General features: G+C 47.2%; 1 protein-coding gene across 1 annotated transcript in view; it reads left to right on the top strand.

Annotated features, from left to right (window-relative positions):
• The first annotated feature begins 2,406 nt into the window (after window positions 1-2,406).
• Window positions 2,407-20,828, top strand: part of NOTCH1 (notch receptor 1) — an 82,117-nt gene continuing 63,695 nt past the window's right edge. The window contains exons 1-2 of the mRNA XM_034793346.1: window positions 2,407-2,711; window positions 6,828-6,909. Of these exons, the coding sequence (XP_034649237.1) occupies window positions 2,654-2,711; window positions 6,828-6,909 (140 nt within the window). The 5' untranslated portion in view covers window positions 2,407-2,653. The remainder of the gene's footprint in view (window positions 2,712-6,827; window positions 6,910-20,828) is intronic.

Consider the following 20,828-nt stretch of genomic DNA (forward strand, 5'->3'; position numbering starts at 1 on the left):
TGACGCTGTTACCAAGCAGTAGAGGTTGAACAGAACCATCTGGAGACAAAGGAGGGACAAAATATCTACAGCTGGCTCAGGACAATTCATCTGTCCTGTTTTCACTTGGATTCTCCCTGAAACGATGATCAGTCCATTACACGGCAGATGTGCTTTGCGAATAGAGGCCCACAGGATGCATTAGCACAGACCCATGTGCAGATATCATAGTCCGTGCTGGTGGATCCCATTAAAAGATAGGTGCCAGGTTGCTAGCAGGGCTAGCTAGTGAGATGAGAGCACTGAGATGAGAAGTCTATGCCCTCTTCCTGACTTTGCCACTGACTTGCTGTGGGACCTTGGGCAAATCCCTTAGGCCTTGCACACACTCAGCTTTTTCTCCACATTTCCCACTGTTGCACCAACCGATTATGTGGTTACAAAACAGGGAGCTCTACTGTAGACAAGACACTGGCATTTTTTGCCACCATCTGCGCAGGATTAGACGGCACCGTGGAAAAGAAGAGAGTACATGAGCCTTCCCACACTTGATGTCATTGTCGGTGCTACATCACTGGTTGTGTAGTAGTGGGAGAGGTGAAGGAAAGAGCTCACTGTAGGCACAGCCTTTGGCCAAGATTTTCAAACACGAGTGCCTCGAATTTGACACCTAAATCTATATTTAGGCACCTAGTCAGATTTCAGTTCCTCTTTAATGACTGGGATTATATAGTAATTGCTCAAGCCATGCTGGAGCACCAAGGTGGGGCAGGAGGGGTTGGGCCTTATACATGTGATTGTATTAGTAACTACAATTAGTGGTCATTGTTGAATTCCTAGAGGGAGTCACATTTAGGAATCCATCCTGCAAGCCTTCCACACACAGAAATCCTATTGACTCCAGAGACAGCTCTCTGCCTTGCAGGACTGGGCCCTTGGATGGAGCCGGCCTAACAGGAGAGAGCTAGAGGAACAGGGTGCCCAGAATAAAACACAGAGGTAGCTATGGCACACGGCAGCAGCCAGCATTTAATGTTGCACATGCAGGAGTCTGGCTAGAAGTTTGCTCAAGTTTGTATTTTTCCCCTCCCTCCTCTGACGTTGGCTTCCAGGCCTTCTTTTATTTAGTTATCTAATCTCTTTCTTTATTGTTGGCCAGAGCTTTGGCTGAACGTTCAGAAGTTTACAGCACACAAGAAATAAATTAACAGACCCCACTCAAGCTATTCCCACTGGAGCATAATATATATGCTAGGAGTCGGTAAAAATGCATTCCCAATATGCAGGGCTTTGGGGGTGGATAAATCTTTATAGGGATGGTTTTGATAAGTCACCTCACTTTGTGTAACCTAGAACATTCCAAGAGCAAAAGTCAATTACAGAGTCAATGCACTGGAGACCCAGAGGTGTCTGGGACTGCAGGACTCGGGGCCAGGTTTTTCAAGGCAGACACAAAAGGTGGCCTCACAGATCTGTTTATTCACCTGTTGCATTTGTCAAACTTGGAGCTGCTTGCACTGCACCTGCAAAAATGCAGGTTGCATCCACCGCCCTGGTGAAAATGCATCCTCTCCCTCTGCACCTGGACAATTGAACAGACCCCCTTTCCCCGACTGGCCTGTCAGAAAGGCAGGCAAACCTGTCCGCTCTCACAAAACCCCTCAGTTACCTGCCCTGATAGGTAGCTAGCCACAAGTGAGCCAGGTGCACACTTTTGCATGCACAGCGCAGGCTCTGGGAGGTGCAGGGTTCACATTTTTGAGTGAGTTCACATTTTTGTGGGTGCATCTGCTGTGCCCGTATTTGAATACTGTTCCCCCCTCTCCCCATCAGTCCACAGGTTAGGCAGTCTGGCTATCAATGACTTTTCCCACAGTCCTAGTGTGTGGGGGGTTTACTCTCGTCCACCCCCCAAATAGCTGATACAACTTGTCCTCTAGCAGCATCCAGCTCTTGCCCCTCTGACCCCCCCAACAACATGCAGCCTCAAGTCCCCCTCTTGTTGCACAGGAGCAAACACACTTTCCCAGCATTTCTACCCTCCGACCAGCCCCGGCCCCCTCCCTGAGCCCGGGGGCAGAATGCCAGGGGCTGGGCCGCGGGCAGGGCATCCCGGGGGACCACAACCCAGCTTTGGGGTGAGCAGCGCAGGGATCCCTCCGCGTGCACACACACACACACACAACTTCCAGCAGCCTGGGAAACTTCCCGACGCCAAGGAGTTCCCCTCCCCGGGCTCCTCCTGAGCGCAGGGGCTTGGGGAGCAGCTCCCCAAAACGATCCCGCCCCCACCTGCCCTTGGCAGCCCAGGGGCAGGTTCCCCATTGCCCCTGGGCGGGCTGGGCTGAGCCCGGGGCACCTGGGCGGAAGGATCGGGGGGGGGGGGAGAAATGGGAGGAGAGCGCGGCTCAGAGCCGCCTCCTCCTCCTCACTAGGGGATTTGCAGCCGGAGGTTGCACGGGGCGCTGCGGCTCTCTGCGTCTCTCGGGGCACCGGGCATTTCTCCCTGGGAGCGGATTGCTTTTCCCGCCCGAGTTTGGGGTGCTTTTTTTGGGGGGGGGATCCTGCATGCCCGCCGGCTGGCTGGGGGCGCCCCGGGATCGATGTGGCTCTGAAAGGGGGGCCAGGACCAGCGCAAAGAGAGAGACGCCTGTGTGGAGCTCGAAGAGAAGGAATGCAGCAACTTCTGGTGCAGAGCCTCCTGCTGTCACTGCTGCCCGTGCTGAGCCGAGGTAGGGGCCGGGGCTGGGCCCGCGGGAAAGGGAGAGGATGGGGGCGGAGGGGGGGTCTGGTCTGTGGCCACCCAGCAGTTGAGCGCCCCGGGAGATGGAGCTGGGCTCCGGCATGTCCCAGCCAAAGTCCTGCCTTCTCTCGCCGGCGAAATGGAAACTTTCTCGCCCGTTTGTTTCCCTTCTTCCCCTGCCCTGTGCCCCCCCCCCCCGGGGGGGCAGCCAGGCGTGAGGAGAGGGGGCTTCCTAACTGGAGAAGGGGAGAGACCCCCTTGGTGCTGGGGGGTCCCAGCGGGGGAGAGCCCGGGGCTCACTCTAAGGCAGGTGAAACCCTTTGCAAAGTGAAAGCAGGGCTGACTGGCAGAGCAGGCTGAAGGGGAAAACACGGCGGCTTGGAAAGTTCTATTCTTATTAGGCAAATGAGCAATCCGGAGTGAAATCGGTGTGTGTGTGTCTGTGTCTGTTGCTTTGCTGGCTGCTTCCAACTGCCCTCCAAGAGGGAATTTCTCCTCCCCACTCCCCTCCGATTTTAAAAGATCACAACCCACCTGAGAGGGTGTGTGGCAGACATCGCTCCGGGGGGAGGAATCCAGTGTGTTTAACCCCCTCGCTCTTAAAACAATCTGGGGGAAGAGCTGATCCTGCCTCACAAAGTGGCAGAATTTGAGCGCTCAACCAAATCCGAGCCAAGGAGGCTGCGAAGGAGGCTGTGGGTTGAGCTGAAAAACTTTATTAAAACTTTAATAAAGCCCTTAAAAGCTGCCATCACCAGGGCTGGAAAGCATGACTGGTTTTGTAACACAAAACAAGCCTCTGTCTGTGTGTGTGTGTGTGTGGGGGGTAGTTTTGAGAACTGATCTCAGGATAGCAATGTGATGAGTTGTGTGGGGGCTTTTTTATGACTTCTTTTTTCTCAGCAGTCGAATATTTCATGTAGCAAAGCTCAGAAAGTAGCTCTTTACCTTGTCCACTTTTCAAGGCTGGAGGGTGTGCTGAACAAGCCGGAGATTGGTTTTTATTTTTTGAAAGCCTGGTTAATTTTTTATTTCCTGTTTCTCGAATCGACGTCAGATTTCTTGTTCTCTCAGCCCTTTCCTTGCAAGTTTTGGGGCGGATGTCAGAGGCCGTTGTGTTTCGGCACAGTTACTGCACTGTTTGGGGAAACAATCAAATGGAAACTTGTGCAACAATTCTTTTTTAGTCTAAAAGGCCTAAAAATGAAAGATGCATAAGTTTCACCAAGGTGAGAGAAATGAGTAGGAAGATGCTTTCAAAAAAAAAAAAATCTCCTTAACGTGCAGAAATAATTGTATTGTGCATCTCTGCTTGGAAATGTAGCACTTCAATGCCTTTATCCTCACAACACTGAAAAAATAAAGATGGTGAAGTGCTTTTGAAAAGTGTATAAGAGTATAAATACAGGAGTAGCACCTACTCCTGTGAGTAGTCTCTCTGACTTCCTGGGGCCTACTAGCGCGGAGTAAGTGTTAATCAGTGAAAAGGCAGCAGAATCTGGCCCTTAAGTGTTTGGCTCAAACAGATGCTAACTGTAACATAGTGGGTTGGATTCTGCCACCCTGACTCCCACTGAGACCAGTGCCACTGATGCCAGCCAGGGAGGTTACCAGGAGATGCAGTGTTGATGTATAAGAGAAAAAAGGGGTCTGTGCTCAGCCAGCCTGTATAGCCATCTCTCATACCTGCACACTGTCCTTGCATGTTGTTGGGGTTTATATATATATATACACGTGTGTATATAAAAAGGATGCCTAGCTGCATCTGTCCTAAATGCAACGATTTTTAAACAGGAGAGAGACTGAGGTTTCTCTCCTGGAGCTTTTAGATCAGGGAGTGTAGGACTGAGCATTGAGACATTAATGCCTTAAGTAGCGTAGCCTTCCCCTGTGTACTTCAGAGTTATGCTATAAAGTCAGAAGTCTTACTCATAGTAAGGGTGTCATCACAGCCTTCCGGGAAGAGCCCCGTTTAGGTAACATTTGCGCTGTCTAGTTTCACTTCGTTTTGCATAACTGAGGAGAGACCCAGGCTGGCTTAATTCCCTCCTCCCCAAAGAAAACAGGCTGCAGTGTGTTGGCATGGGAGGAGGTAGTGGGGCTGTTAGTTGACTCAATCAGATCTTTCAGGCAGCAGGTATTGAGTATCAAGGGTGATAGGGATTGAGAGCTGCCCTACAGTAAATAATGTAACAAGAGGTGTCTTTAACGTTTTACAATGGGCAGCTCTGATTTCCCCCTTTGTTAGGAATCAGGGAAGGCTCTGCTCTGCAGCTGTTGCTTTTTCCCACGAGCAAGGAGGGGAGTGTGCAAGGAGGGGAGTGTGCGTCTGTGGCTTTATGACTCTCTGTTCTCCCTCTGTAGGACAGTCTGTAGCCACTTTTTGTCTGTCTGTCTGTCTTTCTTTTTTTAACCATGAATATCTGAACAGCCAGACAACTGAGCAATAGTTTCAGGAGCGTTTTCTGTAGTCAGGACAGTAGCAGTATGGGGGGGGGGGGGGGAAGGAGAAACCCAGCTAGGTGGCTGAGAACAAGGATGGGAGCCTGCCCTGTAATCTGAACTTAAAGTTTGCAGATCACTTTGCCTTGTGAAAGCAGCCCAGGCTGCTCCGGGACTGCTTTTCTTTAACGCCCCGTGGCAGTCCCCTTTCCCCTGTAAGCTGTTATGCAGAATTGCTAGCACGGCGCCATATGTTTGGTGGCATTCCATTGTACACCATCATTTGCATATTGGAAACACCTTATGTCACGGCAGCCTTCATTCCACTAATGTCCCATGCCACTGCAGTGGGCCTCCGCTGGTTTTTATTGGTTAAGAGTCCTATCTGCAATTATTATTGAATGATTTTTATGCAGTGCTGTAGAGATGCATGGGGCTTTGCAGACACACCAAACATCCAAGGATGCATTCTGCTTGAAGAGACCCTGGTGTAAATCTGAAGTAACTCCATTGGTCTGAAGTTACTCTGGTTTTACCCCAATGTGAGACTCAATTTTGGCCAAGGGGCTGTGCCCTGAAAAGTTTACAGTCTACAGGCCAGATTGAGATGTAAAATCAGGAGTAATTCCAGGATAACTGAGAGCAGAATTTGGCCCAAAGGACCAGATCCTGAAATCCTTACCCTAATAGGCTTCAGTGGACTACTCACTTAAATAAAGATTACTCCTATGAGTAATGGTTACCGGTTGGTCCCCTTGGTTAGGTTTTTAGAATAGCCCATGTCACCCAAACCCTAAGGGCCTGACCGACTCCATACTTGGGCAGTGCTCCCATTGAGTTCCTTCGGAGTGTAGCTGAATAAGGAATGAAAGATTGAGTCCGAAATCCATGAAGGTTGCAAAAATGATCTTTTCAGGCCAGCTTTTCCCTGCATAAAAGACAAGAGACTGGGCCATGTTATGCTAGCCCCCTTTGAAATCACATGCTGCCTAGAAACTGATCACAGCTCGGCCCAGTGCAATTAGCCATGCATTTTTATGTGTTTCATCATTTGATGATGACTTCTACTGAGAGCCCATCGCTTCCAGAGGTTTAGCAGAGCTAGAGTCTCTGTTAGCCTGCTGATATAGACTAATATAAGACCCCCTCTCAGTGACTTGAGTAAGAGAAGGCCTTTGATCAGCAAAAGACTCAGTTTGCTCTCTCTGGGGATTAGGCTAATAGAGGTGTTGAAGGCCTGGTTTATACTACAGAGTTAGGTCAACGCAAGGCAGCTTAACATCGACCTAACTAGGGAAGTGTCTATGCTAAAATTTCACTCCCGCTGTCAGAACTGCCCTGGCACGCCTATTTAATAACGCCACTTCCACGAGTGGCGTAGCGTCAAGGTTGATGTAGTTGAGGTCGACACAGCATCAGTGTAGACATTCCATTGCTTACGTCGACTGTTACTGGCCTTCAGAAGCTGTCCCACAATGCCCCACGCTGACAGTTCACTCGATACCAGCGCTCCTGCCGAGGACGCACACCGCCGACACAAGGAGCAAAGTGTCAACACGCACAAGTGATCTAATTATTGAGGCGTCTGTATGCCAACGGTCAATGTAATTTTGTAGGGTAGACATGGCCTAACTTCTGGCTAATTCTCATCTTCTGTTTGCAGGTTTACGATGTACCCAGCCTGCTGAATCCTGCTTGAATGGGGGAAAGTGTGAAACTTACTCCAATGGGACTGGGGTATGCCTGTAAGTATAAAAGAGAACTGAGCCAATGAGTTCCCTTTATCTAGATGAACACATTGCCATAAAGTTGACTTTGCTTTGAAAGACCTGAATTCGAAAAGAGGAAAAGCATTTCCTTTATTTGAGGTGCAAGAATAATTTGCAGCCATATTGGGATCCAGTCCTACTTGAATAGGAGTCAAGCATGGTGTCCCGGTTGGGGGGGAAAATACAAGAAAGGGCCAAATGTGTCACCCTGTTGAAGGCAGTGGAGCAGGAGTTAGTACCATCTGGACCAATAAGTAACTTCTAAGGGAGATTCTTGATAGCCTTATTCATTTTTTTTTTTTTAATTCACTCCAGGACAAGCTCCTGCTTCTGGCCCCAGAATCTTGTGCTTCAGAGACCACCTGCTGGGCCTGTAAAAAGCATTAATGTCCACTGCAAAAAATCCAGCAAGCATTTTAAGAGTATCCTATTATTTACCCTACCCTTTGGCCAGAGGTCACACTCAGTGACAACCCCATGATTCATAGATTCTAAGGCCAGAAGGAGCCACTGTGATCACCTAATCTGACCTCCTGTATAGCAAACCCGTGGAGCTTCTCAAAAATAATTCCTAGAGCTGATCTTTTAGAAAAACATCCAGTCTTGATCTAAAAATTGCCAGTGATGGAGACCCTTGATGAATTATTCCAGTGGTTAATTATCTTCACAGCTAAAAATTTACATCCTATTTCTAAATCTGAATTTTTCTAGCTTAAACTTCCAGCCATTGGATTGTGTTATACCTTTCTCTGCTAGGCTGAAGAGCTCATTATTCATAAATATTTGTTCCCCATGTAGGTACTTACAGACTCTAATCAAGTCATCCTGTAACCTTCTCTTTGTTAGAGATTGAGCTCCTTGAGTCTGTTGCTATAAGGCATGTTTTTCTTCTCCTTCTCCTGCTTCTTCTCTGAACTGCCTCCAGTTTATCAACATGGTTTTTGAATTGTGGACACCATAATGTCAATTTACAATAGAGCGTGATCTTCCTAATGTCAGGATTCTGATTCTGCTGCCACTGAAATAAACAGATATTTAGGTATCCATTGACTTCAGTGGGTGTGACAAGGGGCCGCCACCTCCCATTAGAGTCAATGGGGGTTGAAGGCGGTTGTGGCCAGGCTCTCAGCTATGGCACATCAGCATAACTCCATTGAAGTCAATGTTCCCCAGCCAAGGATAAGGCCCATGCTGTGTTGCAGGATTAGGCTCATAAGAATGCCTGGTTCACTCAGTAAGAAGGAGGCACCTTTTGCCTGCAAGATAGTTTTATGTGACGGTTCTCTGACCGGCTTTCTCCAATCCTGGATCATGGAGCCATCTGATGTGTAAAATGTTGGGATTCCCTGAAGGACTCACTAATTGACCTACCACAGCGATGACTGATTTCATTCCAACCTTCCAAGGAACAATAACCAAAGAGAAATGAATAAGATTCCAGTTTTTTTTTTTTTTTTTAACTATTACATAAACGAAATCCGAATGGGTTTGTTTTCCAGCCAGCCTCCCCCATCCACCTGTTAAGCGTGTGTGAGGTTGGGGCTTGCCAAGAAGACAGTCTTGTCCAGTCCAGACTTCCAATTCAGAGCTCCCCTCTGCAGAGCGACCTGACGGCATTTCCATGCCAACTGTTGAATGGCAATCTTCCTCGACAACATTCAGGGGGGAGGGGAAAGATCAGGTTTGCGTGTCTGCTTCAGTTGGGTTATTCTGCCCAGTTTGGCATCTCCTGCCCCCTCCTTTTCACCCAAACTGCCACCCCCTTGGAAAAAAAAATCAGCAAATTAATCAGGCACATGAACAATTTAATGGACAAAAGTTGGGTCCCTTTGTGAGCTACTAATGAATGCACGCCACTTTTTTTTTTTTTTTTTTTGCTGCAGAAGCCCTTACCAACGCTTGACGCTCTAAATCTTGTTTTCTTTCATTCAAAGAACGACAGCTGGGATTCGGTCGAAATTCGGCAGCTATTGTTAAGGGAGGCAGATTAATGCTGTGTGACTAATCATGTATGGCTTCCCCGAATGCATAACTCTTTCCATCCCCCCACCCCAACCCTACACCCCTCCTTTTCCTTGTGGTTTCTTTCTTTCTTTCTTTCTCTTAAGTTCCAACTCCCTGCAACTCCCGATTTACATTGCATGTGCAGATGGCAGTGGAATCTAATTAGATCTGATGTGTGCAAGCTCTATTAGAAGGAGGAAAAGCCTCCAAAGTATCTGTCTTTTTTAAGAGAAAAAGGGAGTGTTTGGTATCTTTGAAGAATTTCTTTGCTGGCAGCTGTAAGTGACTTATCTTCTTGACCACAAATACAGAGCCGCTTGCAAATGTGTGAGCTGTTTTTGCAGAAAACTAAGGTTTCAGTAGTCATTAATATTGAATGCTGTCTGTGTAGGTTGAACTTTGAATGGATGATGATTTCGGGAAGGCAAGTTTGGTAGGGACTGAGACGTTGGATGAGATGTAACTTCCAAGGTAGCTGATAGAGATTAGCAAAATCTTATTTTTCAGACTTCTCTAAGTATCTCTTTACTAGGAGTTTTGCTTCCAAGCCTCTTAAATAGAGCAAAGTTAAGAGCATAGATAGCAGAAGTGGAAAAAGTTGGCACCTCCCATTGGCGCCTGAATGAAACATACTATTTTGGCTAGAGGCCACATCTCAGTTTGGCCTGGCACTTAACACAGTTTGGCCATAAAGCCCCTTTGTGCTTCCCCCACAAATCCAATTAGAAAGTGGAGTGAAATAAATAGTGTACGAGGGAGAAGCTACTCCAATGGAGAAGTATCTCTGCATTTGTTGTGGATACTCATTACAGCAGAGAGCTAACTGAGTTACTTGAAAGTAACTTTGGTTTCAGAGTTATCAGTGTCTAAGCCCTGTTGTGGAAAGCACATCACCAGGGCGAAATGATGAGCTTTCACTTACTTTTGTTATTTTACAGCTACATTTCCTCAAACTCCTGGTCCTTTATCTTATTGTCTCCTTGCCAGTCCGTCTTGTACATAGAGCTTTAATTGAATGAAGAGGCCTGGGCATTTGATCAGCTAGAGGTCTTGCAACAGAAGTGGCCTAATTAAATTGCCTTTAGAGTTCCTATATGCAGTGTAGTTCTAACTGTGTCGGTCCCGGGACATTAAAGAGTCAACGTGGGTGAGGTAATATCTGTTATTGGACCAACTTCTGTTGGCGAGAGAGACAAGCTTTCAAGCTTATACAGAGCTCTTCTGCGGGTTTCGGAGTATGTTTCCCAGACCCGAAGAAAAGCCCTGTGTAAGCTCGAAAGCTGGTCTCTCTCACCAAAAGAAGTTGGTCCAATAACAGATAATACCTCACTCACCTTGTCTCTTTAGAGTTCCTATGCAGGAATAATATGATCTTGCAAATAGCTAGAAAGATTATTGTGATGTTTCACCTAACGGGATCTTGCGAGGAACTTAACTCAAGGTAAAAATAACCCAACATCAAACTCTTGCCCTGGATTTGTAACTTTAAAAAGCCTGGTTTGCAAAAGTTTGTACCAGCAGATGGTGATGCTAGCCACTGACTGCAACAGCACCGACAAGTGTGGTTTTGTGGTGTGTGTTAACTGTGGCTTTAAGGAATAGGCTCTCATTTGAATCAAACATGTTCCCAGATCAGATGAAAAGGTTTTTCTGAAGATCACTTTGACTTGCAGTGATAGGTCCTAATTAAACATTGGTACAGTTATATTTTGGACTGGTACCATCGCAAATGAATAGGACTAGTCTAAGATTGTTGTGACATGCAAATTTTATTCCCAGCAAGCCTCTGTTCCACTAGTTAAAAGCACATGGTTTGGGAGGGGGCTGAAGTACGAATTCAGTCCCACCTGTGTTTCATCACTGAAATCAGGGGGTTACGCCATAGGCACCAACTTTCTCTGGCGCCGGTGGGTGCTCACGCCCCCCGCTCCTTTCCCCTCCCTGACTCCACCCCATCCCCGCCCCTGGCCCTGCCCCATTCCAACCCCATCCCCAAAGTCCTCTCCCTAACTCCACCCCCTCGGTGCCCCTATTGGATCCCTTCCCCAAATCCCTGCCCCCGCCTCTTCCCCCAGCACACCGTGTTCCCCCAGCACACCGTGTTCCCCCTCCTCCCCCTCCCTCCCTGCGTCGCGAATCAGCTGTTTCGCGGCGCAAGCGCTGGGAGGGAGGGGGAAGAAGCAGGACGTGGCGGTGTGCTCGCGGAGGAGGCGGAGGCGAGCTGGAGCAGGGGCGCGGGGCGGGGCCACGGGGAGCTGCCGGTGGGTGCTGAACACCTACCAGTTTTTTTCCGTGGGTGCTGTAGCCATGGAGCACCCACAGAGTTGGCGCCTATGAGTTACGCCAATGTATTGAGAATCTGGCCCTGTGTAGCAAAGCGGCTTTTAAGGCTAAGGAACAGGTTAAATCTAACCACTAGGTTTGCAGTGAGGAAAAGGTCAGTTTGCTAAAGTACTTCCTTTTGTTTATGAATCTCTGTAGCCTTATGGTTCAACTTCTGGATAGAGGGCTGTGGAGGTCAATGAAAAAACTGCAGTGGCCAATGGATCTGACCCGTAGGAGTTGGGGAAATATTTGTTTAAACCTCGATTTTAAAAAGCAAGAGGTTATTATTTTAGATTAAAATAATTTTTGTGGTGACAACCCGAAAGCTACAGCGACAGTCTCAATTCTGCAGTCTTTTGTGGCCTCTGGGTTATTCAACTGCTCAGTCATTGTTATCTCATTTTAAAGGACGGATGTTTCCTTCTGGTTTGATATTTCTCATGTGCTTTAGCCCAACGTTATTTCCATGAAATAATAACAAAGAAAAAACGTCGCCTCCATGCTGGACAGGAAGAGGGTGGAGTGTGAAACAATCAACCAGAGGAAACTCTTAAAGGAACAGTCTCATGGTGATTCAGCCACGTTGAGGCTCCTGGGTGGTCGTTTCAAGTCTGATCTCATGTGTTCGGAAGGAACAGGGTTGGAGTCTGGAGACTTGGTGGAAGAGGGTAGATTAAAAATACAAAAGCATCAGCATCCCCTGTTACAGCTTCCAGTGGAAGAGAATCTTGGTCCAGATCTTCATCTGGCATAAATCAGCACTGCCCCCCGAGTCAGCAGAGCTTCATCCATTCGCACCAGCAGAGGATCTGGCCCCTTGTGTTGTTTTACGCTGGTTTATAGGGATTTTTTTCATATATTACTTTTCCCCCACCCATCCCAATGCGGCTTCTATTCTCAAACAGTCAGCAGAGGGATTGGAAGGGTGATTTCATGGCTGAACTTTGCCTATATCTCTTGTCATGTGCTCCCATGCAAGAAACTGGTTGCAGGTCCCGGCCACCTCCCTGCCAAACATCATTTAGGAAGTTTCTCAGAAGGGGTGTAGGGGGCTCATTCTCCAGTGCCTTTTGCCTTGTGCCTGTGCAAAGTGTTTCATCATTGAAATCAGCCGAGTGACGCTGATGAACTGAGAATCTGGCCTTGGTGAAATCCCTCTTGTCGCCACCTTGAGCTGATTCAGATTCTGCCTCCACATTGAGTTATTCCAATCCCTCTGCCAAGGGCTTGGGAACAGGAGTGTATCACGCTGTTTTCCTTAAATGCCACCAGAGACTCTGAGCAAGACTTAGAAGAATGAAGAGCCTTAGAACTTGTGTGATCCTGTTTATTGATCACCTGCGCTCACGATGGCAGATGTAGCTACATTGCTCATAGGGATTCTGCCCGTATGTTATGGGGTTTTTTTTTCTTCATCGCTTGAACCTGCCCTGTGAGAACTATCTGACCTCAAAGGGCTAGAATCGTAGCTGGTGTGAATCGTCATAACTACGTTAACTTCAATGGAGCTCTGCTGATTTCCGCTAGCTGATGCTCTGGCCCAAAGGGGGTTATAGTTTATTGCAGGGATTCTCAGACTTTTGTATGGGTGACCCCTTTCACACAGCAAGTCTCTGAGTGCATATACATTAAAAACACTTGTTTATATATTGAACACCATTATAAATGCTGGAGGCCAAGCAGGGTTTGGGGTGGAGGCTGACAGCTCGCGACCCCCCCATGTAATAACTTCACGACCCCCTGAGGGGTCCCGACCCCCAGTTTGAGAACCCCTGGTTTATTGTATATTGCATTAGATGGTTCCACTTGTTCCCCACCTTCTTTGCCCCTCTATTTGTAAAACATTAGAAACAAACAATTTGGCAGTTAAAGGGCTGAATAACATACATCAGCAAGCAATTAGCAAGTTTTAAACTAACATCCTTTGTAAATTAACTTTTTCTTTCCGGACCTGGAGGTGCCCTGACCCTCACTTTGCTCATGTTCATAGACGTGCTGACTGGTAACTGTATGTACGTGAGTGGAATGTGAAATTTATAGAGCATAAACATATTTAACCAACTAGTAGCCTCAGGGCGCAATTACCATAGGCTGGTGTACGTGTGGTCATTATGGTGAGTTCCCATGGCTAAGCTATCTCCAGGGTATGGGTATAGTTTTTCAGGCCATAAATCAAGTCTGCAGGGTAGAGGAGCCTGCATTTACTTGCAGGATCCTACATCAACATCTGTATCTTCCCAAAGCAAAGTAGACTTTTGATGTGAAAGCTGAGGCATATCTCCATTTTTTTAAAGGGGGAGGGATAGCTCTGTGGTTTGAGCATTGACCTGCTAAACCCAGGGTTGTGAGTTCAGTTCTTGAGGGGGCCACTTAGGGATCTGGGGCAAAATCAGTACTTGGTCCTGTTAGTGAAGGCAGGGGGCTGGTCTTGATGACCTTTCAGGGCCCCTTCCAGTTCTATGAAATAGGTAGATCTCCATATATATATATATATATATATATATATATATATAGGTGGTTGGCTTAGATGTTAGATAGGACTCCATCCACCTGTCTGAGGGCCATATCCAGACAGGTGATGAGCAGTTCCCACTCCTCTGGGTGGGATTTGTGGATGCTCAGCATCTCTTGGGATTGGACACTGAAAGAGGCCTCTGACACTGTGTCAGGCCTAGGCACTGCAGGGATCTAAGCGCATAGAGGAAAACGAGTCCAGTGCAAATTCCAGACTAACGGAGCCTGCCTTTCAAATGGCGCCTCTTGCTCTTCATCACACTGGGCACCATTAGGAGATGGCTGTTTATCCCCCTGTGCCTAGAAGGGGGTGTACTGACCCTCCCCCACCCGTCCTGTGGTAAACGCCTGCGGGTGGTACCTGCCCAGTTTTTAATGGCGCTCACTCTACTTTCTGGCCCGTTGTGCAGTAACAACTTGAGTTGGTTTTGGTGTAGGAAGAATTATGCCGAGACTTTTAGTATCTGTTCATTTCTGCTCCTGGACACTGGAGTTGAACCATGGCTTTGTGATTCCTCCATGTAATTCTGCTTCTGCTGCAGCATCTAAACATGGGACAGTTTTGTTTCTCTGGAAGTGTGTATATTTGGAGACCTCCGCATGGTTCAGTGCAGTGCCACAACCGCCAGGAGGTAAATGATTTACTTGGCTGTAGCTGAACTAACATGGAGCTTTGGCAATTGGGGTCCTGCATCCCCAGAGCAGGTGTGTGGAGCTGCAGCCGAATGCAGGAAGTCAATGGAATGGCATTCCTGGAGTGTAATGGGCTGTCCAGAAGTAGGAAGCTTTCAAGGGCTCAACTCGAAGGACATGGGATGTAAACTTTTGTGTTTTCAGGGTAACCAGGGCAAAAATGGGCTGTGTGGGCAGGAGTGTCAGAGCATGGCCACGCAAAGGCCAACATACGGGCCCAGTGCTGCAGTTCTTAGACTCAGGAGGACTTTGCTTGAACACGGGCTGCATATGTCCGAGTCTTCAGGAACAAGCCCTGTAATGTATTCCTTATTTACAAGCAAAAAGCTTTGTGAGCCATAAGGTAGAAGGGAGAGTGACTGTGTGAGACCGTTCTGGCGGTCCGTTTCACCATCAGCAGGATAACTAGGTGTGGGGGGAAATTCACCTCTGTGCAGCCAGCCAGTCCCAGGGCCATGTGCTCCTACCCCCTCTTTGGAGGTGGTAAATGGGGCGACTGTAATACCATGTGCTGGCTGTCTGCATATCACTGCAGCAGTTGCACCGATGTAACTGAGGAGAATTTGGCCCTTGGTGTTGAAAGCTCCTCCATTGTACTTTCAATGCTGAGGGCCCCGTACTGCTCTGTTACACCGGTGTAAATCTGGAAACAGCGCCATTGTAAATCCAGCGTAGTTCCATTGGAGACAGCTGAGAGCAGAATCTGGCCTTAAGATCCAAATTCCCCCCTGATCTGCATCCCGCAAAATCCTCTGAAGTCAATGGGTGGAATGGCAGGCAGATTGGGTGCACATTGGCTTTTATTCTAATTTAAAACCATTGAACCCCGTGGGGAATTTGGCAGAGCTCAGCACTCCCATTAACTGGACTGCTCTGCTTGCCGATGGTATTTGATGCTCGGCTGTTACTCTTCACTACTGACAACTTTTGAAACATAGTCACTAAACATCCCTTTAGCAGCAATATTCAGAGCCCAGTGACTATTAGGTAAGAGCCTGATCCTGCAGGATACTCTGGAAGTGCTGTTAGAAGGATGATATTATTCCTATTTATTATTTGTGTTGCGGTAGTGCCTAGGAGCCCGAGTAACAGACCAGGACCCCATTGTGCTAGGCGCTGTACAAACACCAAGCAAAGAGACGGCTCCAAACAGCTTACAATAACCCAAGTGACAGAAGAGTAGCGATTCTAGTTTGATGCTTGCTTATTAAGCTTTGCACTTATTTGAATACGTTAAGGTTTTTTGCACATGGGGAATACCAGTGGTTCTCAACCTGTGGCCCAGGTGACATCCACAGGGGCATACAGGTAGCATTGGGTGTGGCCCACATAACACATTTTGGGCTGTATATGCGGCCCACAATGGTAAATAGGTTGAGAACCACTGGAATAGACCAATAAAAATGTGCATTTACTATAAATTCAGCAAGGAAGGCCCCATGTGGTGCATAATGTTAAAGATATCCCTGAGGAAGGTCAGTTTAATATTAGCGCCTTCTCTGCAGGTCCAGGAGTTTAGTTTCCCATACAACCGTGCGTTGCAAAGAATTCTGCTCCCATGTTCTCACACATGAGGTTTGTGACTGTTTATTTAATTTCCAAGGAACGATACAGAGACAATAGGCTAGATTCTCAGCTATTGTTAATCAGCGTTGCTCCAGTGACTTCAGTTGAAGTATTCCAGTTTACACCAGCTAGGGATTCCGGCCAAATATGGAAACATGTTATTGTAGAGTTTATTTTCTCCATTTATGCTTCTTCGTAAGAGCCTCTGAGTACAGATGTCTGTAAGATGGCAATCAGAACTTGAAATCAGGCTGTCTTATCCGAGGATCAGATTCTCCTTTTGGCAAAAGTGGTGTAATGCCAAAGAAGTCTGGAGTTATTCCAGATTTACAGGGGAGGAATTGAGATGAGAATCTGGCCTCTTGTATGGAAGACAATGCACAAGATAAAGGCTTGCGCCAAAGCCCACTGAAGTCAATGAGCATCTTTCCCATTCATAGCTGAGATGAGAGTCTGATTAGAGTGGGGGTTTGTTCGTTGGTACTGAATAGATTCACATCATAAATTGCCCAGGGAGGCTGTGGAATCTCCATCGCTGGAGATTTTTAAGAGCAAGTTAGACAAACACTGCTCAGGGATGGTCTAGATCAGTGGTCTCCAAAGTGGGGTGCACAGTGGTGCCCGAGGGGGTGTGCAAGAGGATCCTTCGGGGTGCACGGCAGGAGGAGCGCCGCCGGAGCAGTGCCGCTATTTTTTTTTTTTCCCCTCGGCAGTTCGGCCGGGTGTCCGAGCGGCTTTTTTTTTTTTTTTTTTTTTTTTCCGCTTCGAGAGCCGGGAGCAGGGGGTGCTGCTCAAAATTTTTTTACTGATGGGGTGCGCAATCAAAAAAGTTTGGAGACCACTGGTCTAGATAATACTTAGTCCTGCCATGAGTGCAGAGGACTGGGCTAGACGACCTCTTGAGGTCCCTCCCAGTCCTACCATTCTGTGATAATGAAAAACCACATGGATCAAGCCTGGCTGGTCTTGGTTTAGAGGCTTCCGGTTTTAGCAGAAGCGAGGGAAATCCTGTGTAGATGTCCCTACCATCTCAGGCCTGTGTCTCCAGAGGTGATGCTGTGTGCATGCTAAATACTTCCCTCCCACACCTCTAAACCAAAGTGTTACGGGGGCTCTGAAGTTTTCATTCTGGGCTCCCATTGAAGCTAATAGCAGAACTCCCGTTAGCCTCCTGAGACGTGATTTTGATGTCTGTGAAGCATTCTCTGGTAGATCTCGGTAAGACCATACCCTGGCCCCATAAGACCATACCCTGGCTCCTCATCCCCCTGCCTACCTACAATGGTGGTTTAAAATAACTGATCACTTATAGTTTTCTCTTTCAAGTCCATCTCTTTGCAGCTTATGAGTAAATGAGTATTCAGCGCTGTTTTAAACTGACTGTATGGATGAAGTACATAAATGTCTCTAAGGAAGTGGTTTTCAACCTGTGGTCCGTGGATGCCTGGGGGGCCGCAGCAGACTATGTCTAAGATTTCCAATGGGGTCCGCACCTCCATTTGAAATTTTGTAGGGGTCCGCAAATGAAAAAAAGGTTGAAAACCATCACTGTAATGAGCTGTGGGAAGAGTCAGTAGGATAAATAACTTGGTTGGACCTTCCTTGTGGAAACAACAGGAAACAAAAGAGCAGTTGAGAAGTTCAGATTGGAGCTAGTTAATTGCAGGGCGGCACTTTATAGAGTGGGGAAAAATTCTGCTGCGTATCAGAGCCAGTTAGCTGCCTTGCGTTTACGTCAGCAGAGCCTACAGCTCTGAAGTGCAGCAGTACAGGAGATGGCGGAGGAGGTGTTGGCGGGGGTCCTGTCCGCCACTCTGGAATTTTTCCTTTAATTAAAACTGTGCTTTAAGCCTGCTTTGATTGGGGCATATATATCTAAATGCTATTTGTAAAACATTGTATATACTTTGTGAGCTATATACATACGCGCATTATAGGCAGGATTTTCCAAAGCACTCAGCATTGGACTAACAATTCCACTGGGAGCAGTTAGCCCAACTCTCAGTCCCATTGACTGCAATGGGCACAGAGGCTTTTGAAGGTCTCTGCCATCTAATCTGATCTCTATCAGCTATCATAGATACGCTCCCTAGCTATCTGCCTACCCATCAGAATATGGAAATGGCATTCTTGAGTGGTTAGAAGGTGGGGCAAAAAGTCAGGGCTCCTGGTTTTATTGGGAAGTCCCTTAACCTCTCCGTGTCTATTTCACGCCACTTGATGTTACCTGGGCATTGAAAACTCTCCTTATATGATGCATAGACCACTGTGCAACTCTTGCTAGGCACTTCTTGAAGCAGAAACACAGTGCAATAGAATCTGCTTATACAGATGGAGCAGGAGATACAGTGCCTCCTCCCTGAGAATGTAGTGACAAGAATCCTATTGACGTGAATGGGAGAAGGATCAGGGTCATGGGTAAATAGTGCTTCAGATAAGTGTGTGGTTCCAGTGTAACTGACGTGTCTGGGGGCACAGCCCCGGTTTGAATAGTTTTCCCTCCCCACTGCAGGAGGGGAGGAGTTCTGCTATAATGTGGCTGATGTGTATTAGATTATTTTCTAACTCCATCACTGTACTAGGTGGTTTGGTTTGGTGTTTTTTATTAAAATCAAAAGTAACCAGAGTGGCTTTTAACTCAGCAGTACTAACTCTGACCCTGATTCAGCCAGGTAAGTGAGTACATGCCTAACTGATGGAAATCGGGAGGATTATTCACTGTTGGAATTAGATACCAGCCCATGTACTTTGCCAAATTAGGACCTAATTGCTGGTGCCACTGGAACAAGCAATGATTTGAACATTGCACCTAATGAGAGCAGAGTATTGTAGTTTGTGACCGTTATTCCCCATACAAGAGTTAACATTTTGTTCTAGCTTTTATGCCATGATGTTCAGTCCCCAAGGCTGTCTGAAGTTAATATTGGCAACGTCAGTTAATTGGTTAACATTTAGGCATTGGTTGAAAGCCCTCGTGAACCTTCAGCAAATGGGGACGGGGGAGGGTTGGCGGGAAGGGAGCTGAAGTTTAATGGGACACTTTCATGCTCAGTCAAGTTGCAAAAAGTTTATTTGCACATAAATCACTTTCTTTTTAACAAGATTTTAACCTAATTCCCTTCCCAAAACTCGGGAAGGCTTAATGGTATTTAGATGTGAAATGGATTTGTAAGTTTTAAAGATGCCATAATTGCTCCCCTATTTAATAGATTGTACAACTCCAGCATGTAAGGGAAGGCTGGGAAGTTAGTCTGCTAAAGTGCTTTGATTTATGATGCTGTGTTGCTGCTCTGACATGGGGGAAAGAATTCAGAAAGAACCCAGTTTATTAAAGTTTAGATATTGCAGTGTCTCACTATCCTGTCACCCAGGGCCTGCTCCAAAGTCCGCTTAAGTTGATAGACTCTGTTTACCTTAATTTGGCTTTAGAACAGGCCCTTATAGCTAACTCTGGGGAGCCAAAAAGGTTGCAGAAATGTAGCTGAAGGCAAGAATGGACCTGAAGAATCCGGCTGTATGTGAAAGTTTGATTCCAGTGCTGGGCCAGGAATTTTTAAGCTACTGCAGAACAGGAGAATGTTTCATTCACAAGTGTCTTATTCTTTTGTGAATGGAGACTTGGAAGCCGAAAGCTCTTTGACAGATTGGTGGCATGTAGGCCCCAGGGGTGGTCCTGCAAACCCTTACTCCCTTGAGTAGTCTCATGGAGTGGAATGGGATCACTGCCATGGAGCAGGGGAACTGGGCCTCATTTTGTACGGCATCTTTACCCCCCAGACACTCTCCGAGACATTGGAGGGCTGATCTCTCTTTCCCAGGCCTGCTGATCCCTGGTACCACAGCCTCTGATTTCGGAGCCATCAGCGCAGTCCAATCACCAAGCCTCCATCCTACGGTATAATATTACAGGCGCCAGAACTAGTGGCATGATGCTTTGACTGTGTTTATGGGCCACGCGGTGACCCTGAGAACGAAAGGCTAATCCATGAAGGCCCGCTCAGGCTACAATATGGCACTTCTTGTGTCCACTGAAGACGGTCCCCGGAGGGATAACAAAAGAAGACTGCAGCATTTGTGCTGTTCACGCTGTCAGCCACCCTATGAGTCCTGTGCCCTCCTGCCATGGTGGTCATAGTTAAAGGGGTTGTGCTCATGACATCTCTTCTAATGGTATTAATGTCTTGTAAGAGCAAGAGCCAAAGTACTTTTAGGGCTTCTAGTGTTTGCTGCATAGAGCTATTGAACTTTCACTATGCAGTTTCATTTTGTTTTGATAAGAACTAACTGTTTTAGATCTGGCAGGGGTTTGTGTGTGTGTGTTTATGCTTAAAATACCAATATTAGACACAAAGTAGATTTATGCAGCTAGGCTACAGTTAAATAATGCGTGGGTGCCAGTTTTTTAAGACATGTGGAGAAGGCTCTTCCAACGAGATGCAGTGCTAGTTAAACAGTGCAATAGCTTCACTTGGGGCATGCGGCCGCATGTGGTTATGGCTAACAGGCAGACCCAATACTGTACTATTTCGTCATGAGGACGATGCAGCTAAAGACAGGAATTGCTCTGTTCTGCGGTTGTGCCGGCGTCCATCAGCCTCAAAGCTCTGGTGTCCTCTCGCTGTCTGAACGCTCAGGCGAGAAAGCGGTTAGTTTGGTTGGCTAGAGAGGAAAAGGATAGTGACAGTTGCTGGATGGGGGAATGACCCTGCAATGGAATGACCCTGGAGGAAAGAGAAGAGGGGAAAGAAAACCCAACCTCTCCCTGGCCCCTAGCTGCTATTAAAATGTTAGAC

This window comes from Trachemys scripta, chromosome 17 (genome assembly GCF_013100865.1).
Source record: "Trachemys scripta elegans isolate TJP31775 chromosome 17, CAS_Tse_1.0, whole genome shotgun sequence".
NCBI lineage: Eukaryota > Metazoa > Chordata > Testudines > Emydidae > Trachemys > Trachemys scripta.